General features: G+C 35.5%; 2 protein-coding genes across 3 annotated transcripts; one reads left to right on the top strand and one right to left on the bottom strand.

Moving 5' to 3' along the window:
• Positions 1-13069: 13069 nt before the first annotated feature.
• LOC123870886 (FERM domain-containing protein 5) lies at positions 13070-21850 on the bottom strand. Its single transcript, XM_045914379.1, has 12 exons — positions 21520-21850; positions 21118-21222; positions 19840-19882; positions 19552-19728; positions 18289-18389; positions 18012-18152; positions 16990-17142; positions 16285-16373; positions 15528-15663; positions 15225-15306; positions 14529-14699; positions 13070-14026 (listed from the first exon to the last, which is right to left on the bottom strand). Exons 1-12 carry the CDS (start codon positions 21607-21609, stop codon positions 13683-13685), a joined length of 1632 nt encoding a protein of 543 aa, XP_045770335.1. The 5' UTR covers positions 21610-21850; the 3' UTR covers positions 13070-13682.
• Positions 21851-22783: 933 nt separating this feature from the next.
• LOC123870938 (elongation factor 1-alpha) lies at positions 22784-25199 on the top strand. Of its 2 annotated transcripts, none has more exons than XM_045914449.1 (2): positions 22784-22918; positions 23549-25199. In XM_045914449.1, the coding sequence occupies exon 2, from the start codon at positions 23560-23562 to the stop codon at positions 24949-24951; it is 1392 nt and encodes a 463-aa protein (XP_045770405.1). In that variant the 5' UTR covers positions 22784-22918; positions 23549-23559; the 3' UTR covers positions 24952-25199. The 2 variants fall into 2 exon arrangements, with proteins under 2 accessions (XP_045770405.1, XP_045770414.1); XM_045914458.1 differs by having other exon boundaries at positions 22842-22992.
• Positions 25200-26304: the final 1105 nt, after the last annotated feature.

Consider the following 26304-nt stretch of genomic DNA (forward strand, 5'->3'; position numbering starts at 1 on the left):
CATGTATTCGAAATTTTCATAGTAACTGCTATGATTTGATATCAAACTCGATCCATCTATTTCAAGTTTATTTTTTCTCGATATACATTTCTTTTTCATGTCATGTGTAGGTAAACCAATTTCAATATACTTTTTGGGTTTTGTAGGTTATATCTCTTACATTCGTTTTAATTATGATAAGTTCTTTTATGACATATCGGAAAATTTTATGACATATGACAATATAGCCTCTAACACACGGAATGGTAAAGCGAAGCGAAAGAGAGATCTCATTTATCAAAATTTAATGTGCAGTTTGGCAGTAATAAGTGAATCGATGAGCCAATAAACAAACAAATACGCAACCCAACACGTGACAGGTTGTGATGGCAATCAGGGTGAGGACGCCCCGCACACCCACACATTCCCTGGGCTAATCCGGTGCGGGATAGCGCGGGTGACGTGCGGGTGTGCAGAACGTCCCCCGCCTCATACCTCGATTGCCATCTTGACCTGTCACGTACTATACATAGCTCCCGAAAACTCAGTCCTCTCTTAGTTGGATAAAGTATTGTTTTATACTGTATACTATAATATTATAAATGCGAAAGTGTGTCTGTCTGTCTGTCTGTCTGTCTGTCTGTCTGTCTGCTACGCTTTCATGGCTCAACCGCTGAACCGATTTTGATGAAATTTGGTACCAACTTAGGATATTTTCCGGGAAAGGACATAGGCTACTTTTTATCCCGGAAAAACAAACAATTCCCCCGGGATAGCACGCTGTATTTCACGCATTTGTCGTTCAATAACGCCGCAACAGAGCTACGGTTTGATGGCATTTTTTGCACAGACATAATTGAAGACATAACAAGTGATACAAAATACTTTTTTTCCAAAATAAACAAACAGTTCCCAAGGGACAGCACGCTATTTTTCACGCATTTGTCCTACAATAACGCCGCAACAGAGCTACGGATTGACGGCATTTTTTTGCGTAAACATAGTTGAAGACCTTGCAAGTGATATATGCTACTTTTTCCAGAAAAAACAAACAGTTCCCACGGGATAGCATACTATTTTCTCGTATATTTGTCGTTCAATAACGCCACAACAGAGCTATTCATTAACGTCAATTTTTTGGATTGACATAGTGGAGGATCTAAAAAGTGAAATAAGCAACTTTTCTCTCTAAAAATCAAACAGTTCCTGCAGGATAGCATGCTATCGTTCAGACATTCGTCATTCATTAACGCCGCAACAGAGCTACAGATTGACGCTTTTTTTGCAAAGACATAGCTGAGAACCTAATAAGTAATAAATGCAACTTTTTTTTCCCGAAAAATATTATATGAACACTTCTCGCGGGATAGCATACTATTTTTCACGCATTTGTCATTTAATAACGCCACAACAGAGCTATGAATTGACGTCATTTTTTTAGGGTTCAAGCAAAAACGGAACCCATATAGGATCACTTTGTTGTCTGTCTGTCTGTCTGTCTTTCCGTCGTGTCTGTCAAGAAACCTATAGGGTACTTCCCGTTGACCTAGAATCATGAAATTTGGCAGGTAGGTAGGTCTTACAGCACAAGTACAGGAATAAATCTGAAAACTGCGAATTAAAAAAAAAATGTTTCAATTTTCAAACTAAGGCAACTATACCAAGTGGGGTATCATATGAAAGGACTTTACCTGTACATTCTAAAACAGGTTTTTATTTATTTTTATGCATAATAGTTTTTGACTTATCGTGCAAAATGTTGGAAAAAATAGCCGAGTACGGAACTCTTAGTGCGCGAGTGTGACTCGCACTTGGCCGGTTGTTTTGCATAGACATAGTCGAGGAAAAAGTATTATAGACTACTTTTCCTTTCAAAAAAAACAAATATCCGCAGGATAGCATGCTAAAACACATGATAAAATAACTTAGGCATTGCATAAAATATTGTAACAAACCTCAATTATTATTAAAACCTTGGATCACGCGAGCGTGCCGCGGGTAATAGCTAGTTCAAAAATAAAACCATCATAAAGATCCACGAGGGATGACCACGTGCAAATGATAGTAATTATCCTATTGTTTCAGGTGTTATGGTAGAGTGTACAATGTATACAACCAAAATCTAAATACAAAATACCGTACTAATGCTGTAAAAGACAATAAACTAATGCTATTATGCAAATGAAAAAAAAGAATTCATAATGGAATACAAGAAACCGCGCTAATGCCATAAAAGGACGATGAATCATCAAAATTTTATTTAGCGGCAAGGACAAATAGCAAGGCTATTGGGATATAGCATTGTCAGCCGGTAATAACTGTAAAACTATAAGCCTTTAAGAATATTTGATTCTGAAAAATTATAATTCTAGTCAATAACTAATTATACAAAGTTCAACTTTCCGTTTATTTAAAAACATGGTTTTCCTTATCACAAACGGTATAATGAAACCTTGAGTATTGAGTTTTACATATTTATAAAAGCTCTTGAAATAAATGTGAAACCCATGTAAAATTTAAACAGTTAAAAATTTATTTTTTAGAAATTATTAAAAATATAGATCAATGCCACTGCTCTGATAGGCATTGATCTATTCTCTACCGAAATCGCGTTTTACAATTTTTTTCAAATTTTGAAAATTAAATTGTTCCCTTTCAATGACAGGGAACAATAGATACCAATGCAGCTATTTGCTCGAGGCAATACTTATTTATTAACTAGCTGATGCCCGCAGCTTCACCCGCGTGGATTTAGGTTTCTAAAAATCCCGTGGGAACTTTTGATTTTCCAGGACAAAAGTAGCCTATCCGTAATAGCCCGTCCCCGGGATGCAACGCATTTCTGTACCACGTAAAAAACATCTAAACGGATGATCCTTTAAAAATCCCGAGGGATCACCAGGATTTAGGAATGCAATTCCTTACAGCATCATATAAACACAATTTAAAAATATACAAAAAGTTTTAATGTATCTTTAAGAAAAAATAGCGAGTATTAAAAATACCTAGTATTGAGAAGTGATAGTCGCACTACAATTTCAGGTAAATCGTAAATAATCCGATAACAATTGCTAAGCAAACAAGCGTTACGTCCGTTCTCGGAGAGGCCTCGGCCGATACTAATTTCCTAGTTCAATTTACTATTGCTTGTTGCACGGTTTTGTAGTGTGTTTCAAGATTATTTTTTGGAAACAAATATTAATTAAATTTAAATTTTTTTTTCTGTTTATATTGCAAATATGTTCTTCTTTAATGAGTACTTAGTTTTATTTATAAATGAAGAAAAATAACCCACCTAAATGACAGTTTTATGTGTCTGTAGTTTTATGAAATTATGACTTTTTTGTTTGAATTTTTATAATGTAAAAAATGCCAAACGAAAGATTTGGTTCTGTCATCTTATTAGTTCAGGACCTTTTCTTTGGTAAATATATCTCTTTGTGAGAATCGACCAAGTAACTTTTGATGTAGTGAACGTCAAAGATGACACGAAATCCAAAATTCAGTAATAGTCTTTTGGTATTTTAGGCAATAAAAGATAAACTATGAATAAATTGCAAAATGTTGTCTGTCAATTTAATAAAACAGGAAATATTCTACAAAGTAGTATATACATGTTTTACATAAATGCAGTGTTTAATAAAATATAGGGGGGCAAAATGGCTTAAGAATAACTCATGCCGGTTCAACACTCTTCTCAGCTGACAAAAACATCCTGCGGGCCAGAACTCTATCCATCGTCCTAATCTAAAGTTACGCCCGATAGTTTACACTGTTCAGTGTACATTTTAATATCCAGATACCTAAAAGTCGCGCCTATAATATAATAGCATATATTTCATAGCACAACAATATCGCGCACCATACATTACTATGAACACGTTCACACTTCACTGTGCGATATATTATCAACGTGTCCATAATTATGTATGTTGCGCGATATTGTTGTGATATGCAAGCAAATAAACACTTCTTATTCTTATTCTTATGAACCATATGCTATTATATTATAGCGTAGTCTGAAAAGAGCTTTTCTTGTTTGATTTTACGTCACCACAGCGTAATATTCGAGATATCGTTGATTCAGGATCAGAGTTGAGAAAGAGAGAGAGAGGGAGAGTTCTTTAACTCTAGTTCACTCCGCTAAAACCTATGAGGCGAATTGCAAATTGACGGTAGTTCAACATACAAATATAATAAAATTATTTTTAAGGGCGTAAGGAATTCTTTTAATGTTAATATTATTTATAGTTCAAGCTGATAAGAAATTTTTAATTGTAAGTACGAATCTGAATTTATAAGTTTTTTATTATACTTCGTGTTTATGCGCCGCTCTATAATTGAAAGTGAAACACTGTAAATGATGTATTCGTAATTTTTTATTTATCGTCGCTCAAACTATTATACTGGAATTAGGGTTAGGCTCGACTGTTTTGTATGTATGATGCGATTAAAGTAAGAATATGAAAGTCAATCGTTCTGTCAACTGTTTCTTGAAAAGTATGCGAGAAAAATAATTTGCCCATTCAAGAATCATTTTAGTCTGTGGACAGGGTTAGTGTTACAAAATCAGATTGAAAATACATTGGTAGCTTACGGCCGAAATTTAAATTCCATATCATTATTATTAGGTAATTTAATATCAATCCTATTTTTAATCTGCCAATAAGTTATCTTTTTTGACAAAAAACAAAGTTGCTAATTATCCTATCGACAGATTACAGATAGAATTGATTAATAATTTCGGTTGTAAATCGTCACAACATTTATTCTTAGTTTAAGGCTGCCTTGGAATTAAAAATTGTTAAAGCGCTTTTTGTATGCAATCCTTAAGTGCCTTTTCATACGTTCCGGTTGGATACGCCGGGTTAATTACCCCGCTAAAGCGATCACGCCTATTCATTTCTTTACCAGATAAAGGCAACCGGAATGTATGAAAAGACATTAAGATTTAAGTACTTTTCCTTAGAAATAAATCAAGAATTTTGATGGCATTGTACGATCTGGAGACAAATGAATTTTGAATTTGTATAACATCCGTTTTCTATACTCAATCTATCTGTAATCTGTGGGTAAGTTACTTAGCAACGTTATTATTTATTTAAAAAAAACTGTATGGTCTTTTACGACAAATAACAATATTGCTAAGTAACTCTTATTTAGAGGCTACATATAGATTGAAAATTCAAAGTGGAAAGTATTATATGCAAATACTGATTGAAAAGTTGTGAGTAGTGATTTCGGAGGTCGATTGTGGTAAAATGACAACTACAGTATGACGCTCGCAATCACCTCTGATTGGCTGACACACCCTCGCTATTTGCTACAAGAATACCATAAATTCAGCCAATCACAACAATTATTACAATCGCAATTCGAACTCTGATTGGCTGAAACTTTCTTACTTATGGATTACAATGCAATGTTGAAGCAAAAATATCATCCGGAAATTCAGTCAATCCCAATTGAAATCGTAGCATGCTGCTTTCTGTAATCGACCAATGGGACATGATCCAAATGATGTTAATACGTAAAACCGCACTGAAATCTGTTTAGAATTTGTAAGGGTATACATAGACAAACATAGCGATTGTTTTATACTAGTTAGAGATGTAAAGAACCAGTCGAATAGAACATTCTCACATTTGTAACGCTACAATGAGTTTTGGAAACGTTTACTAGCTTTAGTTCCACACTTAGTCGCTTGGAGCGCTGAGTAATTTATTTAAATATTGTTAGACTTCGTCCGCATGGAATTGTGTTTATAAATCCCATGGGTAGATTTTCCGGGACAAAAAGTAGCCTATACCCGACTCCGGGATAAATACCAAATTTCTTCAAAATCGGGGTTAAATGGATGTGGCTCGAAAAGGTAACACACAGAAGATAGAAACACTTCGCAATATTTGCGTGGAATTTACTCAAGTCTGTCAGTAAACGCTCGAAAAACTTGTAATAGCCCTACTGAGATAGGAAGGTGGTTATCAAATAAGGTTCCGTTAGGTATTGAAGTCCTTAGTGCGTGCCATATTTAGATTTTCTAAATATGAATAAAAAAGAATTTATGTACTACAAACTAATAAAAATAATTATACTTACCTACCTAAGGAGTTGTTTAAACAATGCCGGCTATCAGTTTCGTAAGTTAATTTTGGCAAAAGTTATATAACATTTTATACCAAACTATTGTGGCTAATTCTGTTGTACTAAACTAAAATGATAGGCCTAAATCTAGTGCCATCCTTTTTCGCAGGGAGCATTGTGAAAGGGACAACAACATGTATATTTTAGACAATTGGCGTAGATTTTGATGTTTTTCTCTAGATTAAATTTAGAGTATCGGCACCTTTTTCTTTTTCAAATTGATGGAAAATGAATTTTAAATTAAATAGGTACCTACTCTTAATTTTAGTGGAACTCTACTATAAACACTATGCTCAAGATGACACCTGCAGTCATGATTTTGAGTTTAAAATCAAATTGAGTTTCTTGAATCTGTCTTTTTCTTATTAAATGGTAAGAAAAAGATGTGAATGATCTATAGTTTAGTTACAAGCAGAATTAGTACTGGTGTCATTTTAGTTTAGAGATTGGGTACTACAGAATTAGCCACAATTTTATAGTAAAAATAAATATTGAGTATAATAGAATTATTCAATTTATATTATTTTCATACCATATTATTATTACCTAAGTTGTGTGAATAAGCTACTTACTAAAATTGAAAAGTTTTACACTGAGACTAATTTATCAAATTGCAAAAAATATAGCTTATAGCTAATTATGTTATACAATGTTATAAAACTTTTGTGAAGCACCATGAAATGATAAAAGTATACTGGTGCGGTGTAATTATTATTTAACCCTGTTTAATCAATGAGCCTAAAACTTAGCATTTTAAAGTTTTAATTAGAGAAAGCGCAACATTACAGTGTTACTGCAAGCAGATGTATGAATATATTAATTAAATATTTTTACGTTGTTATTTGTTTGTTGCTTATTATGGAATTATTTTTTGAAATAATAAAATATTAAATCCGATATTTGCTTTTTTTTATTGCTCTTTAGAATGATCGTATATTTGTACTGACCGCACAACTAATTTGTAAAGAGTTTCTCATGCTTTGATGAGCATGTCACTAACTTTTTTTATATTTTCAAAAAATTAATGCGTAACGTACGGTCCGAACAAGTATGCGTTCATCTTAATCCATAGTTTGACGCATAGAGAGTGTTAACTAAAAGAAAAGAAAATTAAGATTATATTTTTTATTTAGTAATTACAATTTGTGCTTAATTCAATATTACAAAGGTATCACTACGAGTTGTTATGTGTGAATACCTACAAAAAATTACAAAAGCGGGATGGCATAATATCCTTGGACTGTAATGTGTCGAGGCGGCGAACACCGAGCGGGCTCACTTCGCTCGCATACTGCCACTTTTCCAGCAGTAATAGCGATGGAGAAGAACATTTGCTCGACCATGGTCGAGGTTGAAGTGAACTGGAGTTCAAGTTACATATTAGTCCATATTACTATTTACAACTCTATTTAAATATTATAAGGACAATGTTTGAAAAATCTGCGAGAAAAGTGCTCATGCATGCTCATGCTCAAGCATGCTCATGCTCAAGAAGTTAGTTAGCGCTCTCTGGTACGTAATCCCATACAAATAATACGAGGCAAAAATCTCAGTAGGCGATAACCATTTGAAGCCACAGACAAAACTGTTTTTAATAGAATTGCGAATGTTTTTTTAAAAACGTTTTCCGATTGAATTTCGAATATTTCTTGAAAACGTGTTTGTGACTCAATGGTTAACGCCCACTGAGATTATTGTCGAGAACGCGCTATACAAATTTTTTTCCGCGGATAAAGTAGGTTCCGCTCGGTCTGCGCTGACTCTAAGAACGATCATACAAAAAGTCTAAAACAATTTGGCCTCTGCTTCTACACTGCAGTCAGTCCTTACAAAAATACGGTCACACGAGTTCTGCTACCTCATTACAAACTAGACTAGAAATATCTTACAATAGTCTAGAATTAACTTTTATTAGGAGTAAACGTAATAAAAAAATAAAATTTAAACAGGTACAAATTAATTAAATACATAATGTTGATCCACTGAGAGAGCATGGCAGCACTGAGAAAGTTACGCCAATTCACTTGTACACAATGTCTTTAGAATTCTTACGTAGGTTCTTTGATGCGTATTCGAACGCAACGCATACCTACTCAGTACGTAGGTAATATGCTAAACGCAGCGTTAATGTTACGCAACGTACCTACACTCTTGTGCTCTCCAAACCACATCAATCTCAATAGTATTCGACTTTTACGTTTGTCCTTTCATGCAAGCGTTGCGTTTATACGCAGCAATGAATCCCGAGCTTTACTAATAAAAATTTGTACGCAAAAAAATTCAATTGTGTATTTTTTATGAGAAAATCTTCGTTTATAGGTAAATTAACAAGTCATGATGGTGGTTGGCAAGTTGTCCTTTTAATAACGTTGACTTCGCAAATTAACTGCTTGATTATTTATTAGTATTTCAATTTAGCTAGATACTTGATATTTTAAAAGCGGCTATCCATCACCTATGGAGCATTAGATAGATAGATAAAATCTTTATTGCACACAAAAACATGAAAAGGAACACAAGACAAAAGGAAGAAACAGAAAAAAACTATTGTGTGCAAAGGCGGCCTTATTGCTTAAAGCATTTTGAGGTAAGTACGTCTTATGATCCGCATGACAACTCTACACAACTTAAAAGAAGTGTTAAAATATGCATGTTTGAGATTACCTCGAAAAATGAGTTTTGTTCGCCGTGCGACTTGTCCTAAGGTAATGTGTGATTTGCATTATGCACTATTGCTGACAAAGAAACTTAATTTTCTAATTCTGTACAGTATAAACAATCAACTCGTCACCTAAACTTCTAATTTGTGCAAAAATACATAAATAACTATTTAGCGTAAAGCTCTTAGTAAATACTTAAAGGAATAGCGATTTCTATATAGGTACCTATCGTCGTGCATTATTGAGCGAAGCTTCTGTTAACTCTTTTGTGGCTTAGGGCTTTAGGCTATAGCACCAACTCAATTTGAAACTTTAAAAGCGAGGATCGTTATAGGTTTGAGTAGGTACAAAGAGGTGGTCTAAAATTGTAGTACAACGTTACATTCGCATCGAGCGCGTTAAGCCAGGTCCAGATATGTCCGATCTGTAACGTGGGACGTACAATATCAAGCTTCGTACTCTTATCAACAGTTTACAGATAGAAAGATTTTCGGCCAATAATATCAAGTTTACCGTAGTCTATCTTGGAATACAAGCGACTGAATTGGGGAGTGACGTACTTTTTTACAGCTTTCATAGCTATTTCGGTACTCTTTACAACTTCCATAGCTGTTTCGGTAGTCTTTACAGCTTTCGTAGCTAATTTGATAGTCTTTACAGCTTTCATAGCTGTTTCGGTAGTCTTTACAGCTTTCATAGCTGTTTCGGTAGTCTTTACAGATTTCATAGCTAGCTGTTTCGATAGTCTCTACAGTTTTCGTAGCTAACTCGATAGTTTTTACAGCTGTTTCGGTAGTCATTTACATAGGTACCCTACTTCATTTATAATTGGGTTTATGAATAAACAAACATAACATTTATTTAAAACACACATTTATCTGGATCTCACGATGTCCTCATTCATTTTTTTTTTTGCTAAAAGAACAATATAATATATTACACGGTTTACCTACTTAATAATCTCGGAAAAACTCGAGATTCACAACATACGGTTTCCTTATAATTCTAATTTTATTTATAATATAATTAAATGCTCCGGATTGAGGTATATCTTATGTTTGTAAAATTATGTGTAGATTTTTAAAGATAGGTACACATAATTAGTCCAAAAAGCTAAAACTGCATTCAAAATGTTATCAAGTTTCGTAAAACCTGAGAGTCGAAATCTCGTTCTCTTAGTCGAGATGTATGCGGAAGGGTCTGGGAACTCATCGCATTATAATCCCAAGAGAACTCCTACCATCATATGGTTAATGGAAATGAGCCACGACCCTCAGCAATGAGGAATACGACTATATAGAGAGTCTCTATAAGAGACTCCGACCCGCCACAAAAGCTTCGATGAAATAAAGAAATATACAGGTACATACATATACCAGTAGTGTGTACGGAATAAAATTCTGAATTACACTAGATAATAATTAGAAGGGGTAAGTCCCATATGTTCTATAGAACTTGACGTCATCGAACACAATGAGACAATTTTATCCTAAATTGTTCCAGAGAACAATTATTGAGATTTTTCTTTCTTTAATTATTATTTATTTTACCTACTATAGAACAAAGTAAACAAACTTTATTTTTTCGTGGCGGAATGTCATCAAAATCATTTTTTGGTTCGATTACGGAACCCTAACAATGATCCTGAGAAGTTTGTTATGATGAGTCAAAGAAAAGCCTGTTCGAGCTGAAATGCTAGTATGTAGTTCCACGGAACAAATTAGGATGAAATTGTCTCATTTTGTCCGATGACGTCAAGTTATGGAACAAATGGGACTTACCCTAGAAGAACTATATACAAAGTGACTAGGCAGAAAGCGTCTTAGGCTAACGTGTTAGTAACACACCCTAATAAAGGCAATAACAATTAGTGCTTAAAATGTAATCAACATTGTGTTAAAAATTTCAAACCAAGGAAAACAATATAACAACAAATATATTTATATTTTAGTTCAATTCCGTTTCCCAATTAACAGAATTATTCTTTTATATAATATAGAAGACTAGTTGCGTATGAATTGATTTAGATTTTTCTCTTTTCTAATGTCGATTTGTTAGAACTAAGTACATCGATTTATCGATCGCTTTTTTAAACGATCAAAGTATGTTTAAATAAAAAAAAACGTACGTATCGATCTCTAACATTCTAGATAGGTATTCATATTTCAAAAAAATCTGCAATAATATTAAAAAAAATTGAGATACGCCACAAAACAACCCTTAAATATTCATAACACACTTTAAATATAATTATTTTAACGACGATTCAGTATTATTCAATAAGTCAAACAAATTAAAAATGAGATGTTTGTTGACAAAAAAAAATTGAGATTCATATAAAAATGTGTTAAGCTTAATAATTAAATATTTTTAGCTGTTGTATTTACTAAGTTTATTTTGTACATTTTCGAGGACATTACATTCTTAAGTACAAGATACACGTAATATTTTTAACCGAGTTCAAAAAAGGAGGAGGTTCTCAATTCGTCGGAATCTTTTTTTTTAGTTCAACAAAAAGGCTACAAGATATCTAGAACCGCATTTTAAACCAATGCAATAATTTTTGTTATTAAGTACAGTTTGCAAAAGTAGTAGATATAGGTAATTATAATCAGCTTAGACAAAGTGCGCCATGTTTGTGACAAGTTATATAAGTACAAAATCTATTAAGAAAAAGAATCGCTTCGACTTTATTTTGTTTACAGCTGGACCAAAAAGATAGGTGGTTAAACATTGCATTGTAAAACTTACCTTATTCAGATAACGTTAAAGCTTAAATCGCCTAAATGACTCCCAATCGTGATTTAGAGGATTTTTTGCGTCCCTAAGCTCATCTTGTAATAATTATTATTCATCAAAGATACCCTATACAGGTTGTACGTAAGAACTTTATCTAACTTTTTTTCTAATATCCTTCCTTGTCATTTGTATAGAATTTGTGCGAGAAAACCCTATGCTAGGTCGATTAAATTAAAATAGGGTGTTTAGATTAAACGCACGAATTCGTGCAATAGCTTCGCGAACAGTGTGGTTAATTTACATCTCACCAACCTAAACTAAACTGGACCTAAATTTCCTAGGTTCAAAGTCAAAAATTCAATACCCCAAATTTTAATTTTGCAAGGTTTCCGCTTAGAGCGCTGGGTGTAGATCTATGGACAAACTAGAGCTTTACAACAAGTTAATTAAGGTCCATTTTACTTTGAGGATAAAGTGTTTCAACGCTTGAATCCTGTCAATGTTGGTGAGGTGTAAAATCAAATCTTATATTAAACCCCTGTAGATCATTAAAGGCATTTCCACACCAACTGAACATTTGACTCGAGAGGCTACCGCGCAAGTTCGAGCGCTTGATGTAGACACACAAGTAATGCTATCCTATGTGTTCTCACCTTAATAACATGAAATAACAATTGAAATAAATATAAATATATAAGTATAATCACAAGGAGATGTGCATAGTAGAGAATTGGATACATGACATTTCTAATGCAATTGAAGTTAAGATAAAGTGTTTTTGAGCTCTAAAAGACTAAACAGAACTTGTATTAATGTAAAAGTCATAAATTAATGTTACTTTACTAATGTAGAATACTCCTAACTTTATTTGAAAGTTGAAACGTATTAAAAACGCATGCACCCAATAATTTTCAAAGCTTAAAATTCATTGTACGTAAAAAGCGCGGGCACAAAATATATCTTTACAATAAATAAAGGTATGTTACTATTTAATAATCTCATTAATAATAATAATAAATGCTATTAAATGCGAATTGGAGAAAATCCTTAAAACGTGTCCAAAAGTTTTGACACTTCGGAATTGACGCTATATAGTAGGCGTACAATCTGAAAAAGGACTCACCATATTTTGGTTTAAATTTCAACTGTAAAAGTATGATTTACCGTAAAAACCCATACTTTTCTCATAACAGTTGACATATAGAGCAAAATATGGCGAATTCTTTCTCAAAGTGTACGCATTATACCTATTTTACATTACATTATAATACAGAAGCTACTACAATCCATCGTTTAGTTCACAATCATTTTCTGGTATAAAATAGTAATTGTTTCTTAAACAGATTTTTAATACTATCCAAGTAAGAATAGGAAAGCCTGACGTCTAATAAAAAATTATATAATATAAATATAATAAAAATCTTAACACTCAAAAGTTAATAATATAAAAAAATATGTATGTATATATGTATATCGTATTTAAATTTTAATATCACTACATTGGAAAATAAAAATTAATCAAAAACTATGTTAAAATATTTGATCTTTTTAAATCTTAAAATATCATTAAATTATTGTAAAATAAAAATATAATACTTGATCTTTCTTTTTGCACACTATTTATGCAAAGGTACAGACGGCAACTTAAATTAAAATAAATTAAGGAATGGCACAAATAAACAACTGTCAGATTCATTCTTATTTGAATACCATTGTACATGAAAACAGTTGCAACTTCCAACGAGATTCAACAAGATTCCAAGTCAAAAGACTTGTTCGGTCTGATGAATAAAAATTGCTACACTTCGGATTGGCTCATCTTGTAATAGTAATTATATTCATCAAAGATACTCTATAGTCTATACAGATTATACATAAGGAGTGTATGTAACCTTTTTGTACTGTACTTTACGATTTGTATAGAATTGTGCGAGAGCTCTATGCTAGGTCAATCAAATCAAAATAGGCATTGAGACTGTTGCATATTATCAGAAAATGTCTGTCATATGGAACATAAATAAATCATTGGCTTATCAAGGTTTCACAGATTAGTTCAAAAGCAAATGCCAATACGAAGGAGCAACTTTTATTCACAAAACGACACTAACAATGTAGGCACAATCACGTGCCTTATCACGAATCAACGTTGTGACGATCCAATCAGAAAAGTTCAATGACCTTCTTCTTCAGGTACTCCTTTAGCGGCGTGTAGTAGTGATGCCGGAGCGAGACTAGTTCCGGCTTGCGCTTTATGTGGCGCAGTACCGGCCAGTCGGTCTCGAAGAGCAAGAGCGCTGCGAGAGCGAGAGAGAGCCATACGAACAGGAAGGATGGCACGAAGGTGCGTAGTAAGCTGAAGGGGCGGGGCGGAGGCTGCAGCGCGGGCGGGCGCCAGTCGTCCGCGGCGTGCGACGCTTGCGACGCGTACGTCGCGTGTGTGGTCGCGGCAGACTCGCATGACGAGTGCGAGAATGGGTCCCGCGTGCTGTACTCGGGTAACGCCGCTGAGGGACAATGTACTTATTTAGCCGATGCACCATCAAAACTATCGATCGAAAAACTATCGATCAAAAAAAATTACTAGTGAAAAAATATTATCGGTCAATTAAAACTACAGACCGAACAAATATGACGCTTATGGATCGTATTCGTCATCTGAGTGAAGTAAACGCATACTGAATTCGCGCCGTCCAGTTAAATTTCGATAGCGCAGGCGGATTTTGTACGCGCAACGTAGAATAATTTGTTAGATACTCTTTGAATAGCGGTTAGGAGTGATAACGAAGCGAGACAATTTCATGCTTGCATTTATGGGGCCAGTCGGTCTTGAAGAGTATTTACTATACCCGATTTACTCCCAGTTTTAGTGACTCCTCAGTGACAACCCTGAGATGGTCACAAAGCCTCAGTGAGCCCACTTAACAGACATCCACCGTCACAGACCTCGTCGTCGGAAACTGAGACACTTTCCTCGTACAAATTACTATTGTCAAATCGTCATAATACCTGATGGTTTGGGCTCCTCAGTGACAGCCCTGAGGTGGTCGCAGCAAGCCAGCGCGATGTCCACAGTGGGGCCACTCAGCAGACATCCACCGTCACAGGCCTCATTGTCGGGAATCATGCCACTTTCCTCTAAGGGCGCACTGTGCGTCGACCTAGGAAGACTGCTATAGCCTGAAATTTCGGAAAAAGGAAAAATTTCGTTTTGTGAAAATTTCAGCTCTCTAGCTATTACGGTTCACGAGATACAGCCCGCAGACAGACAGATGGACATGCGGACGGGCGGACAGCGGAGTCTTAGTGATAGGGACCCGTTGGCACCCTTCGGTTACTGAACCAAAGAGATAAGTTAATTTCGTCTATTTTGAGGTAGTGTGCTCAAAAACTTTTCGATCTTGTCCCGCCTTCACCTTTGTACCACCGTATCGGACGACGTCGAACGAGTTTCCATCCTTATGTCGTCGATATTCGATCTACACGCATGAAACGTTTTGCCTCATCATTCCTCATACGCATGGCTAAGGTTTGGAATACTCTTCCGCGATACCAATTATAATCCGGGTATCTTTAAAACAAGAGTGAATAGGGATTTTCTAAACGCGTCCCATCTTAGGCCACCTAATCACTTTACATCAGGTGTGATTGTGGTTAAGCATGTGCCTATAAAGAATTAAAAAAAAGCTAAAAAGGATATTGTACCAAAATCTCCGGTCATAGGCGTAGAGGGCGTGGCGGGAACGCTGGACGCTTTTCTCTTCCCGCCCGCACTGGATCCCTCTTCCTAAAAAAAATGGCAATTATATATGTATTGATGTAAAGTAACGATTCAGTTTAAGGTAGAAGCATTCTTAACTTGGAAGAAATCATTATCATCATCATCATCGCCGGCTCACTAGCACGGGTCTCCTCTCAGGTTTTTGGCCATAGTCACACAGACATAGCCAAATGGTATTCGTGAAGTAGGACATCTGTAGTAAGTATGAGTATGTAGTGACGTCAAACCTGTGAATCTCTCGGCGCTAATAGTCCGTCCCTCTCCAGTATCTCTCGCTCGGTCCTGCCGAAGTATTTGAACTTAGTCCCCCACGAGAACAGACCGCCGCCCGAGTATACACACGCGTCCGACGATGACGGTAGTCTGTGAAACAAATTGATATTATCAACAGTTGCTTGATAAGGTGTCAAGCCACCAACTCGCCCAGTTTGTTGGAAGGTGGCATTCCTGATTTGACACTCCTCTTTAGCAGGCCTGGCGCACTCCGCATTTTAGGTACATAGCTATCAGTACCCGGCGGGACGCGACCGGTCCGGACAGCCGCGCAAGAAAAGATGAGAAAAGATAAGAGCTAGCGATAGAAAGAGAGGCAACTTCTGGGTAAATATAGCGGTAGTTAATAAAGCGGTGTGCGACCTGAATTGCACTTTGTTATGCATAGATAAAGTTAATGACCTGGAAAGTGACATAGGCTACTTTTTATTCCGGAAAATTACAGAGTTCCCACAGGATTTCAAAAACTTGAATCCACGCGGATGAAGTCGCGGGCATCAACTAGTTATAGTCCGTACAAAATGGGAACTCACACGCCTTTTTAACAGTATGCGTCAACTGTCATGTCAAAAGAACGGTTCACCTTTAAAATAAGGACTAAAAACGTCCTTTTGACATGACAGTGGACACAAAGTTAAAATGGCCAGTGAGTTCTTATTTTGTAAGCATTATATACATAATGTTCAGAACACATGTGGCTGCAATACGTACGTAAAGAATAGCATCTGTTCTATCGCACAGCACCACACGTGTCGGCACGCAGCCCCGCTCGGACATTTGAATCCCACCGTATGCTTTTTCTGCAAAATAACATTGAAAATTGCAACTACTCTCGTTATTGTTAAAATTTCTGTGTACAAAAATTCAGTACCACTGGTAATATAATATAATTCGGTATTAGGAGCGCTATGTGTTGATTTAAAGAAAGAACTTCAGGTTTAAAACAACACGGTTAAGGTCCATTTTACTTTGAGGCTAGTGTTTCGACGCTCGAATTCTATCAATCTTGATGACATGCAAAATCTTATACTAAGGATTCTGAGACAAACAGCAAGTACTGAAGGTAAGACAAAGAGTGAAAAGACATCTTTTAGGTAAGCACCCTCAAACGTAAAAAACCATTGTTTTGCAAATGTATTTTTGTCTCAGCCTCTATTGTAGTCTCTACTGTGTGTAAATAAAAACCATAGATATTATAAAACTTCAGATATATGAAGCTCATACAATTGTATTTTAAAATGTGAAGACAAATTCGTACATTTATAGGCGTGACAAATATGCGTAACGACTAGCAACACAGACTACATAGATATTCATGTAGACTTAACACACCTTTCGAAAAAAAGGCTTTAGAAAATAGCTGGTCCGTTACTGATAAAAACTAACAAAAAATTAGAATCGTAATAATAAACTCACTTCTGGATAATTCAAATGCACAATGAACATCCGCCCTTCAAAATTGATCTTATGAACTTCCGACCATTTGAAGTGATGCGTCTTTCTACTGCCTTGGAACGTCAGAATGCCGCTGTGGTTGATGCCGAGATACAGTTGGTTACTTCTGTGATCCTATAACAGTATAACACCATACTATAATTGCGAAAAATTACAAAACATCAAAACCATACAAAATCTCATCTCATCATCTCGGGATCTTTAAAGTACACACTCAAACTCAAGTCATTTATTCAAAGTAGGTACTATTTGTACTCCTTTTGATGGTCAGAATTGTTAGATTTGTAAGATTGATACAGTGGTGATAACTATTTATTTACGTATACTCAAAACTAAAGCTACGAGGGTTCCAAACGCGCCCAGATCTGAGAAGAGCCCATAAAAAACTTGAATCCCCGTGGACCAAGTCGCAGACATCGTCTATTTGGTACAGAAATAGCTTTCATCCTGGACTACCTAATATTAAAAAAATTCTCTTGCTCGCCAGTCGTCTCTGGCAGAGACCAAGAGTGGCCATATTTATTTATTATATTCGATTCATAGCTACGCCTGCCTATAATAAGAATAAGCACTTCGTTTAGTAAAAGTTCGAAGGCTACTTTCCATCACGGAAAATCGAAGAGGCCCCGCAGGATTTTTAGGACCCACGCTAAAGACGTCGCGGGCATCATCTAGTTTTTTTTTTTAAATAATAAAATAGCGATCAAATGAGCAGGCGGGTCGCCTGATGTTAAGAGATTACCGCCGCCCATGAACATTTGCAGCACCAGAGGCCAATGCGTTGCCGGTCTTTCAGGAATTTGTTGGTCCACTCCTTGAATAACCCTATGGTGTAATCTAGTGTCTAGTTATATCCAAGTACTGACTTTAACCGATAGGCTAAATTTTAATTCTTAGTAGAGTACTGCTGTCAGTATTTTAAGTGTAAAAAAAATGTAAGTTCATCATAAAAAGACAGAAATCATAAATGATAAAGTACTAACTTTGACAGGATGCGGGTCAACCCCATAGGTGTCGAGTTGACAGGCGATTTTCAGAAATGTCTGCTCCGCCTCCTGTGTGGTCATGCCCTTAACGCCGCCCGTACCGCCCGGCGTGCCCTCCACTGGCTCTCGGTGTAACTCCTGTACACCAACAACAACAACAATATTTGAATGATATAGAATAATTGTATACACTGGATGAAATGAATTTTTAAAACTAAGTTGTCATACAATTGTGTCTGTGGTTGTGTGTAGTTTTCCCTGTATTTAACCTTACCTGTATCCTAGCTTCAATGGCGTCAGTTTGTCTCAATAAAAGCCTCATTTCTGTCACATAGTTTCCGACGTGTATGCTCGGGTCATAGTCACCAAGCTCAACTGAAACAATTACACTGTGGAGATTAAACTATAATTGAAAATGTTACACTATTATCATGATCAATACATCGTAAGCTCATTACTGAGCACAGTTCTCCTCTCAGAATGAGAAGAATTTAGCCCTGATTCGCACGAGCGTTAAAAAAGCATTGCGTTCAAACCCGGCGTTGCTCTGACAATAATGCGCGATAAAAAAGCGTTGACGTGTGAACAGATACTTGGGAATGCATTTCTTCTATTTTAACGTGCAAATTAGCCCTTAGGGTCAAAGTCCTAACACTGACCCTTTGAGAACATTATTGAGAACTCTCAGGCATTTTCTCAGTATGTTTTCCTTCGCCGTTAAATCTCTTAATATTTAATTGCTTCAAGAACACTTAACTCGGAAAAGTTAAAAACTCAAGATCCCTTGACCAGAATTGAACCCCTGACCTCCCGAATAGAAAGCTGAAGTCCAAACCACTAGGCTATCATCGCTTTAAATGTCATCTAATTATTGTACAAATCATGCCCGGTTGTGTTACGAATACCGGCTGCATTTTCGTGCTCAACTGCCGGCTGATCCTTTACGCAAAAAGAGCCGGCCTTTTTGTCACCAGATGAGGCAATCAACTGTTGTGAAATGTTTCATAAATTTTTTCAGCACTAAGTCTTCATGGTCTCAGGGTTAAATAATACTTTATTAGTACCTATTAGTAATAAATAAATTGAATATGTTTTCTTTTAATGCAAACTTATGATTGCACAATATTATTAATCAATGTTTTGAATGAGTTATTGTCACACAATTGCATAATATTTTTTAATCAATACCATGATTCATTTAACATTTATAGTTTACACCACAGCTTGTAACTGCTTATGGTTGCATAATTTGCATAAAAAGTCAGCCTAGCTATTCAGCACTTTATAAAAAATATTTGGTAACTGTCCCACCCACATTACAAAATACCAAACCACTAAATACAACCAATTACCAAATATTTATTACCCCTAACTAGTTATTACTGTTATTTATTAGTAATTATTTACCTATTATAAAGTATCCTTTTTTTATCCTTTTAGGATATGCTGAGTAATCGATTAATTATTATTATTTCCCCATAATAATTATTTACAACACCTCTAGCCGAGACAACAGAAATCTTTTTACTGTACTTACTTTGAATGATAAGAGCACCAAGCATGGCAGCTTCATTGGAAGTGCAATATAATCTGCCATGCAGAAGATCCCTTTTCAGCTGCAAATATATCTGGAACCTAGTCACATCCTCCTTTAACAGCAGAGGGTTTGGTGGGTAGAATTTGACTCGAAAACTAAACAGTATTGGCGAAGCATCTGTAATTTTTAAGTCAAATATATAATTATGTCCAATATACATTTAGATATTAATCACAATATAGGTTTTTATCTTCAATAATATAATAAAATTGAGATTATATTATTTACCTTTAACTTGTTTCAGTATTAACTTAGCTAAATGCAACCAATGCTGAAAAAGTAAAAACAAAGTTAATTTAAACATCTTTCATCTACTACTGATTCCATATCAATACAAATAAGAACAAAAGTAGAGTTGTTTGAATAACAAAATTTCAAAGAAGCAAACCCTGAACAAAACAGAGAAGACAATTCAAAAAGCACTTTTAAAAATATTGTTCATCTTTTATACTTTAGAACTGGTTTTAATAATTATTTCTGGGCTGTTTAAATATTATGAACTTTGCAAGCTTTTACTTTTGTTCAACAGCTCCTCAAATATAGTAAGGAACTTTTTAATCCTTCCGCAATCAGTTCTTGCTATCAAACCATCAGGTGTTTCTGATTTAAGGATGGTAAAATTCTAATTTGCTAGACATAATTGTTTAGACCTTTTAAGTTTTTTTTATTTTATACACTTTTAACCCTTTTGCTCATTTTTGGGTGGAATAGATGTTATTAAGGGCTGATTTAATGTGGGTGCAAGATCCTGAAGTACTTTGTCATTAATCAAATAGATAGAAAAGCGAAGAATAACTCCTGTCCAATAAGCATGTACAGAATGTTGTCAACATGATACTTAATTGTTATAATGTTACTCTTATAGTACTGTCAAGTAGTTCCAAGTACCACATTGGATCATATTACAATCAAAGATTCTTATCTTTGATTGTAATATGACATTATCACATGCAGATTGTTATCCAATAATTATTAATAATCCTTATTAATTTTTTGATCCATCCATCCATCCATCAGCCTGTAAGCGTCCACTGCTGACATAGGCCTTTCCAAGAGCGCGCCATTTTTTGATGCTAATATTTAATGACTATAGTATAGTGTGAACAAAACATGTGTATGACAGCGCATTGTACAAAAACCGATCTCTGACAGGGTTATGTATTTAATCCTTAGCCTATGTTCTGGCAAACCGCCATGTTGTACTCGTAACTTCAGATTGGACTTTATTTTGAATACATACAGTAACCTGCAGGAATATTGCAAATCAAATTTTAGAAAGAGATTTCGGCTTTGTGGTCAATCATGTCTATGTGATGTTTTGTTGGTATCAATGACAGAGGCAATGCTCTACAAAACCACTATCTCTTTCTGAAGTTTGATGTGCAATATTTACCACTGGATACTGTAATTAGTGTAATCTTAGATAAAAGTGGAATAATTTGGCAAGGGTGAATAATTCATTAATAAATAAAATAAAATAAATAAAATATGATAAGTTTCACTAACCCTCTGACCTCCAGCATCAACATAACGCAGTCCAAAGTAATCTGTCTCAGTAAGATTCAATTGTTGACATACATGTTCCAGTAAAAATTTGCCTTTATAGCTCGGCTGGAAATATAAATTAAAGTGGAAAAAACCAGACTGAGGGTAACACACGAAAAATATATCTAGTCGAGAACTTTTAGTATCATAACTTTTAAAATAGATATTTCAGACTTTCATGCAATAGAAGAGGACTTAAGATTTTTGCAATATAATCCATATTTATTCTTAGTTACTTATTTAAAAGGTAAAACAAGGTAAACACTATGGTATTGAAAAGAAAAATCAAGATAATATTAAGTACGATCAATTTTTGGTCATAGCGCTCTCAAGGTATAAGGGCGTATTATGTTAAATACTTACGTGGAATTCACATTCTAATATTTCAGTATCTTCTAATAGCCGTACAGTACATTTGTAAACAATATTACTATCGCCTCGACTTTTAAACATGCTGAAAACACTGGAATTGGTATTTCGTTTTTAGTTTGCGCAGTGACTGTAGAACTGTTTTAATGTTAGCTAATCATTTTAAAATGACCCCGAAAAGGTTCAAACTAATCATTTACGGCTATTTCTTGACTTCTTTGTTCTATTTTAAGAGAAGAAAAGTCGAAAAGTATTATAAAATTTAATTTTTTCTTCGAATATTTTCAATTCTGAATATTTTCAACAATTTTCAATTTGTCACAATTTGACAATTTGACTCACAGCACAGACCAATAAGTTTTGACCACAGACTTGCAGTCTACCACAGATAATGGATACTACGTCTATGGACAAAAAGAGTTTTGAAAAGATATTTTGTAGGATGTATGGTTACGAGTACTGAAAAATAACTAATCATTCATTCTTGTCATTCAACCATTCAAAAGGCATATGAGTCCCTTTTGGAAGTGTGATTAATAAAATTACAAAATTATTAAAATGCAGTAAAATGCCGAGTTACTGTGTTTTTAATAAATATCTTATTTGAATCAAATAAATCTTTTTATTATAATTTAATGAGACCAACATAGCATTTTTGAACGCTAGCCAGGCTATGACGTCATAGATTGCTATAAAACAAAAGTGTTGTCTACTGTAAAGACAATAGGACAATACTAGGGAAATTTTTAACACGCATTGCTTGCAATAAAAAGCAGAAATCACATTATTGTAACTCACGTTTATGTTCCGTGTATCAGTTATATCTGCCTTCATAATAGTTACACTATTCAAAGCATGATAATTGATTATCAAATTCAAAACATCACGCTCGTTTCGTGCCACATAAATACCTACTATTGACGTTGCCAATTCCTAGATATGAGTTCGGTCTTACCTGCGTTCGCTATATGTAACTCAAAGTCATATAATATTTTTAATTACTAATATTAAAAAAAAATGAATTGGCTGATATATTATAAACGTACTGTTCAAAGTAAGCAATACTCGTAATTTTGCATCAACTCAGGCCTTCACCCTCATATCAGAAGATCCTTAAACCCCGTGTTAATATTTATAAAATCTGTCTGATTTTGTCATTAGCTTTGACTATCTTTTTTTCAGGCAGAGATACTAGAAAAGATTTTCAAAAATTTACAGGAGTGGAGCAGAGTTGGATAATTTAAAAGTAAAATAAAGGGAAATTAAGAATTGAGTGTAGCGACACTAATTACAGGAAGTGACTGTGAACCTTTCCTTCCAGCTCCAGGCAAAAGAAAAACCATTTCTCGTCCATTCTGTTGGAGTCTTTCTCGGATATTACACGCTATCCGTGGTGAGTGTCAAGAAGAGTTGTGAAGTGCCAAATCCCAAGTGAATTGTATTTCCTCTCTAACTTAAGAAAATTGTGTTAGTATCAAGATTTGTTTTAACCTCCATTTAAATATGCCCCTCGATTAGTAATCTATCGTAAATATGGTGTAAATTTGACATACGGAAAAGTTCTCTTTGTTTCATCCTTGATTTCGAAGCAGTACCTAATCTTGAAAGTGCATTCAATTATTACTTTTACAACCGGTATTTTTATTGTTGTTCTATCTTTAAATTTGTTCTTCCTACTTGCTTACGCGTCATACATCGTTGCCGGCACATGTCACCACGTGGTAGTGATTCACCACAAGACTAATCTTGTGACGTTTACAATTTTTCACGCAAGAATATCTGTTTTCTAGTATTAACCCTTAAATTTTTCTCGTATTAAAAAGATTTATTTCACCTTGCTCGTAATGGCCGACATCCATTGTGAAATGTCAAGATAGGGCGAGGCGGCCATGCGGCCGCCATATTGCCGGTAACATAAATTCGCGCATGAGACTACGACCTTGTAGAAGTGCAACACAAGTCCCGGTGTTTCGTTCGGTCATAACAATCATTATTCTAATTGATTGTGTTTCTTCTTTTCTAGACTAACCAAAAATGGGCAAGGAAAAGATTCATATCAACATTGTCGTCATCGGACACGTCGACTCCGGCAAGTCCACCACCACAGGACATTTGATTTACAAATGTGGTGGTATCGACAAACGTACCATCGAGAAGTTCGAGAAGGAAGCCCAGGAAATGGGCAAGGGTTCCTTCAAGTATGCCTGGGTGTTGGACAAACTGAAGGCTGAGCGCGAGCGTGGTATCACCATCGATATCGCCCTGTGGAAGTTCGAGACCGCCAAATACTACGTCACCATTATCGACGCTCCCGGACACAGAGATTTCATCAAGAACATGATCACAGGAACCTCGCAGGCTGATTGCGCCGTGCTGATCGTCGCCGCTGGTACTGGTGAGTTCGAGGCTGGTATCTCCAAGAATGGCCAGACCCGCGAGCACGCCCTGCTCGCATTCACCCTCGGCGTGAAGCAGCTGATCGTGGGAGTCAACAAAATGGACTCAACTGAGCCCCCATACAGTGAACCCCGTTTCGAGGAAATCAAGAAAGAAGTGTCCTCTTACATCAAGAAAATTGGTTACAACCCTCTCGCTGTACCTTTCGTACCCATTTCTGGCTGGCACGGAGACAACATGCTGGAGCCATCCACAAAAATGCCCTGGTTCAAGGGATGGGCAGTGGAGCGCAAGGAGGGTAAGGCTGAAGGCAAGTGCCTCATCGAAGCCTTGGATGCTATCCTGCCCCCAGCGCGTCCCACAGACAAGGCCCTGCGACTTCCCCTCCAGGACGTCTACAAAATCGGTGGTATCGGTACAGTGCCAGTCGGAAGAGTGGAAACTGGTGTCCTTAAGCCCGGTACCATTGTTGTCTTTGCTCCTGCCAACATCACCACTGAAGTCAAGTCAGTGGAGATGCACCACGAAGCCCTCTCTGAGGCTGTTCCCGGAGACAATGTTGGTTTCAACGTAAAGAACGTCTCCGTCAAGGAATTGCGTCGTGGTTACGTCGCTGGTGACTCCAAAAACAACCCACCTAAGGGAGCTGCTGACTTCACAGCACAAGTCATTGTGCTCAACCACCCTGGTCAAATCTCCAACGGTTACACACCCGTATTGGATTGCCACACAGCCCATATTGCCTGCAAATTCGCTGAAATCAAAGAGAAAGTGGACCGTCGTTCTGGTAAATCCACTGAAGATAATCCCAAATCCATCAAATCTGGCGATGCTGCCATTGTCAACCTTGTACCTTCCAAACCTCTGTGTGTGGAAGCCTTCCAGGAATTCCCTCCTCTGGGACGTTTTGCCGTACGTGACATGAGGCAAACTGTTGCTGTGGGAGTCATCAAGTCTGTCAACTTCAAGGAAGCTGGTGGTGGCAAGGTCACCAAAGCTGCCGAGAAGGCCACCAAGGGCAAAAAGTAGCTAGTGCTGTTAACAGCTCAATTCTTTATGCAACTGCGATACTTCATTCACCGAAAGGTGTTCAGAAGGAAAAAAGGGCTACAAACTCATTCCTTTTCTATATTTTTTACAAGGCTTATACTGTAACATTTATTTATAATTTATAAGGTTATAATATATTCTAAATATTTTGTTATGACTACAACTAAAATGTAAATTCATAGAATAAAAGGTAGCCTCCAGTAATAATAAAATTGGTTTTATTTAAACTTTGTATTTATTGCACAACCTTACATAAAATATTAATTTACCTAATAGATTGGTGGTATAAGGTTCTAAGGAATTTCAGATCATTAATAAATTTTCATCAAAATCAGTTCAGTATAAAGTTAATTTGTTAGTAATATCTAGCTTCTTTCAGAGATCTTTCAAAAATGTTATCAAAATTGGTTAAGTGTAAAGAAATAAATGTACATAGGTTGGTATATAAACCCATGTATAAACCTAATTGGGATGCCAACCACTAAAAATAAGGTATTGATTTTTCTATTTCATATAGATGACTGTGCTCATGAATAGAAAGTGTAGGTATGAAATTAAGAGGAGTGGGGAGTATATGGCAAAGAGTATATTGTAATGGTTATATGGAGTTTTTCTTTATGAAGAAAAAAACAAGCTCTGAATCTATTTGAACTTAAAGAATTTCTAGTCATAATTCTTTTCAAATCAATGAATTATTATTGTAATATACAGCAAAAAATACTATTACAAAAGTGAAATGAAATTAAAATTTATTTATCAAATTTAAGTACCTACATGTGTTTCGTGGAGTCCTGGCCCCTAAACTAGGACAGCCCATATTATTGGGGCCAAGTGTAGGCACTCTTTTTTTTTTTTAATCTGTACCTACTCTTTCAGAAAATCAGATGTAAGTACTTATACCTACTTACCGAAAAAAAGTTAGCAATTTTACTTACATTATGAGCTTAGTTTTTGTAATAAGTACCTACCTAGGTTAAGTCTGGGTTTGAATATAGATGCTAGAGTTCTTTTTCTAGATAAGTACTACAATAATTATTGTACCTATTATAGGTACTAGCATATTAAGCACTATAATTTGAAAACATTAATTTTACTAGGCGTTATGAACTACCTAGCATCTATTATTAAATATTTATTTTATATTAGGTAAGTTTTGCTGCCAGCAATTATCTACCTACTGGAGATGTGGATTATAGGTTACTTTAAACAAAAATAAAAATTCCAGTCAGGTACATAATATTATGTTAAGTCAATAAATATCACTTTTAATCAAGATCATTGCAACTTGCTAACTACAACAGTAAATCAGTAACTAATTACATAATTGTTTTG

The sequence above is a fragment of the Maniola jurtina genome, chromosome 2 (genome assembly GCF_905333055.1).
Source record: "Maniola jurtina chromosome 2, ilManJurt1.1, whole genome shotgun sequence".
In the NCBI taxonomy this organism is placed as follows: Eukaryota; Metazoa; Arthropoda; class Insecta; order Lepidoptera; family Nymphalidae; genus Maniola; species Maniola jurtina.

Bases quoted from the DNA above. Each gene is read 5' to 3' on its own strand.
- LOC123870886 (XM_045914379.1), bottom strand. From the start codon at position 21,609: ATGTTTAAAAGTCGAGGCGATAGTAATATTGTTTACAAATGTACTGTA. The intron at 18,390-19,551 runs GTAAGTACAGTA...TAATTGTTTCAG, and splicing joins TGGTGCTCTTATCATTCAAA to TTGAGCTTGGTGACTATGAC. The intron at 14,700-15,224 runs GTACAATATCCT...CCGAAATTTCAG, and splicing joins GCCTATGACCGGAGATTTTG to GCTATAGCAGTCTTCCTAGG.
- LOC123870938 (XM_045914449.1), top strand. From the start codon at position 23,560: ATGGGCAAGGAAAAGATTCATATCAACATTGTCGTCATCGGACACGTC.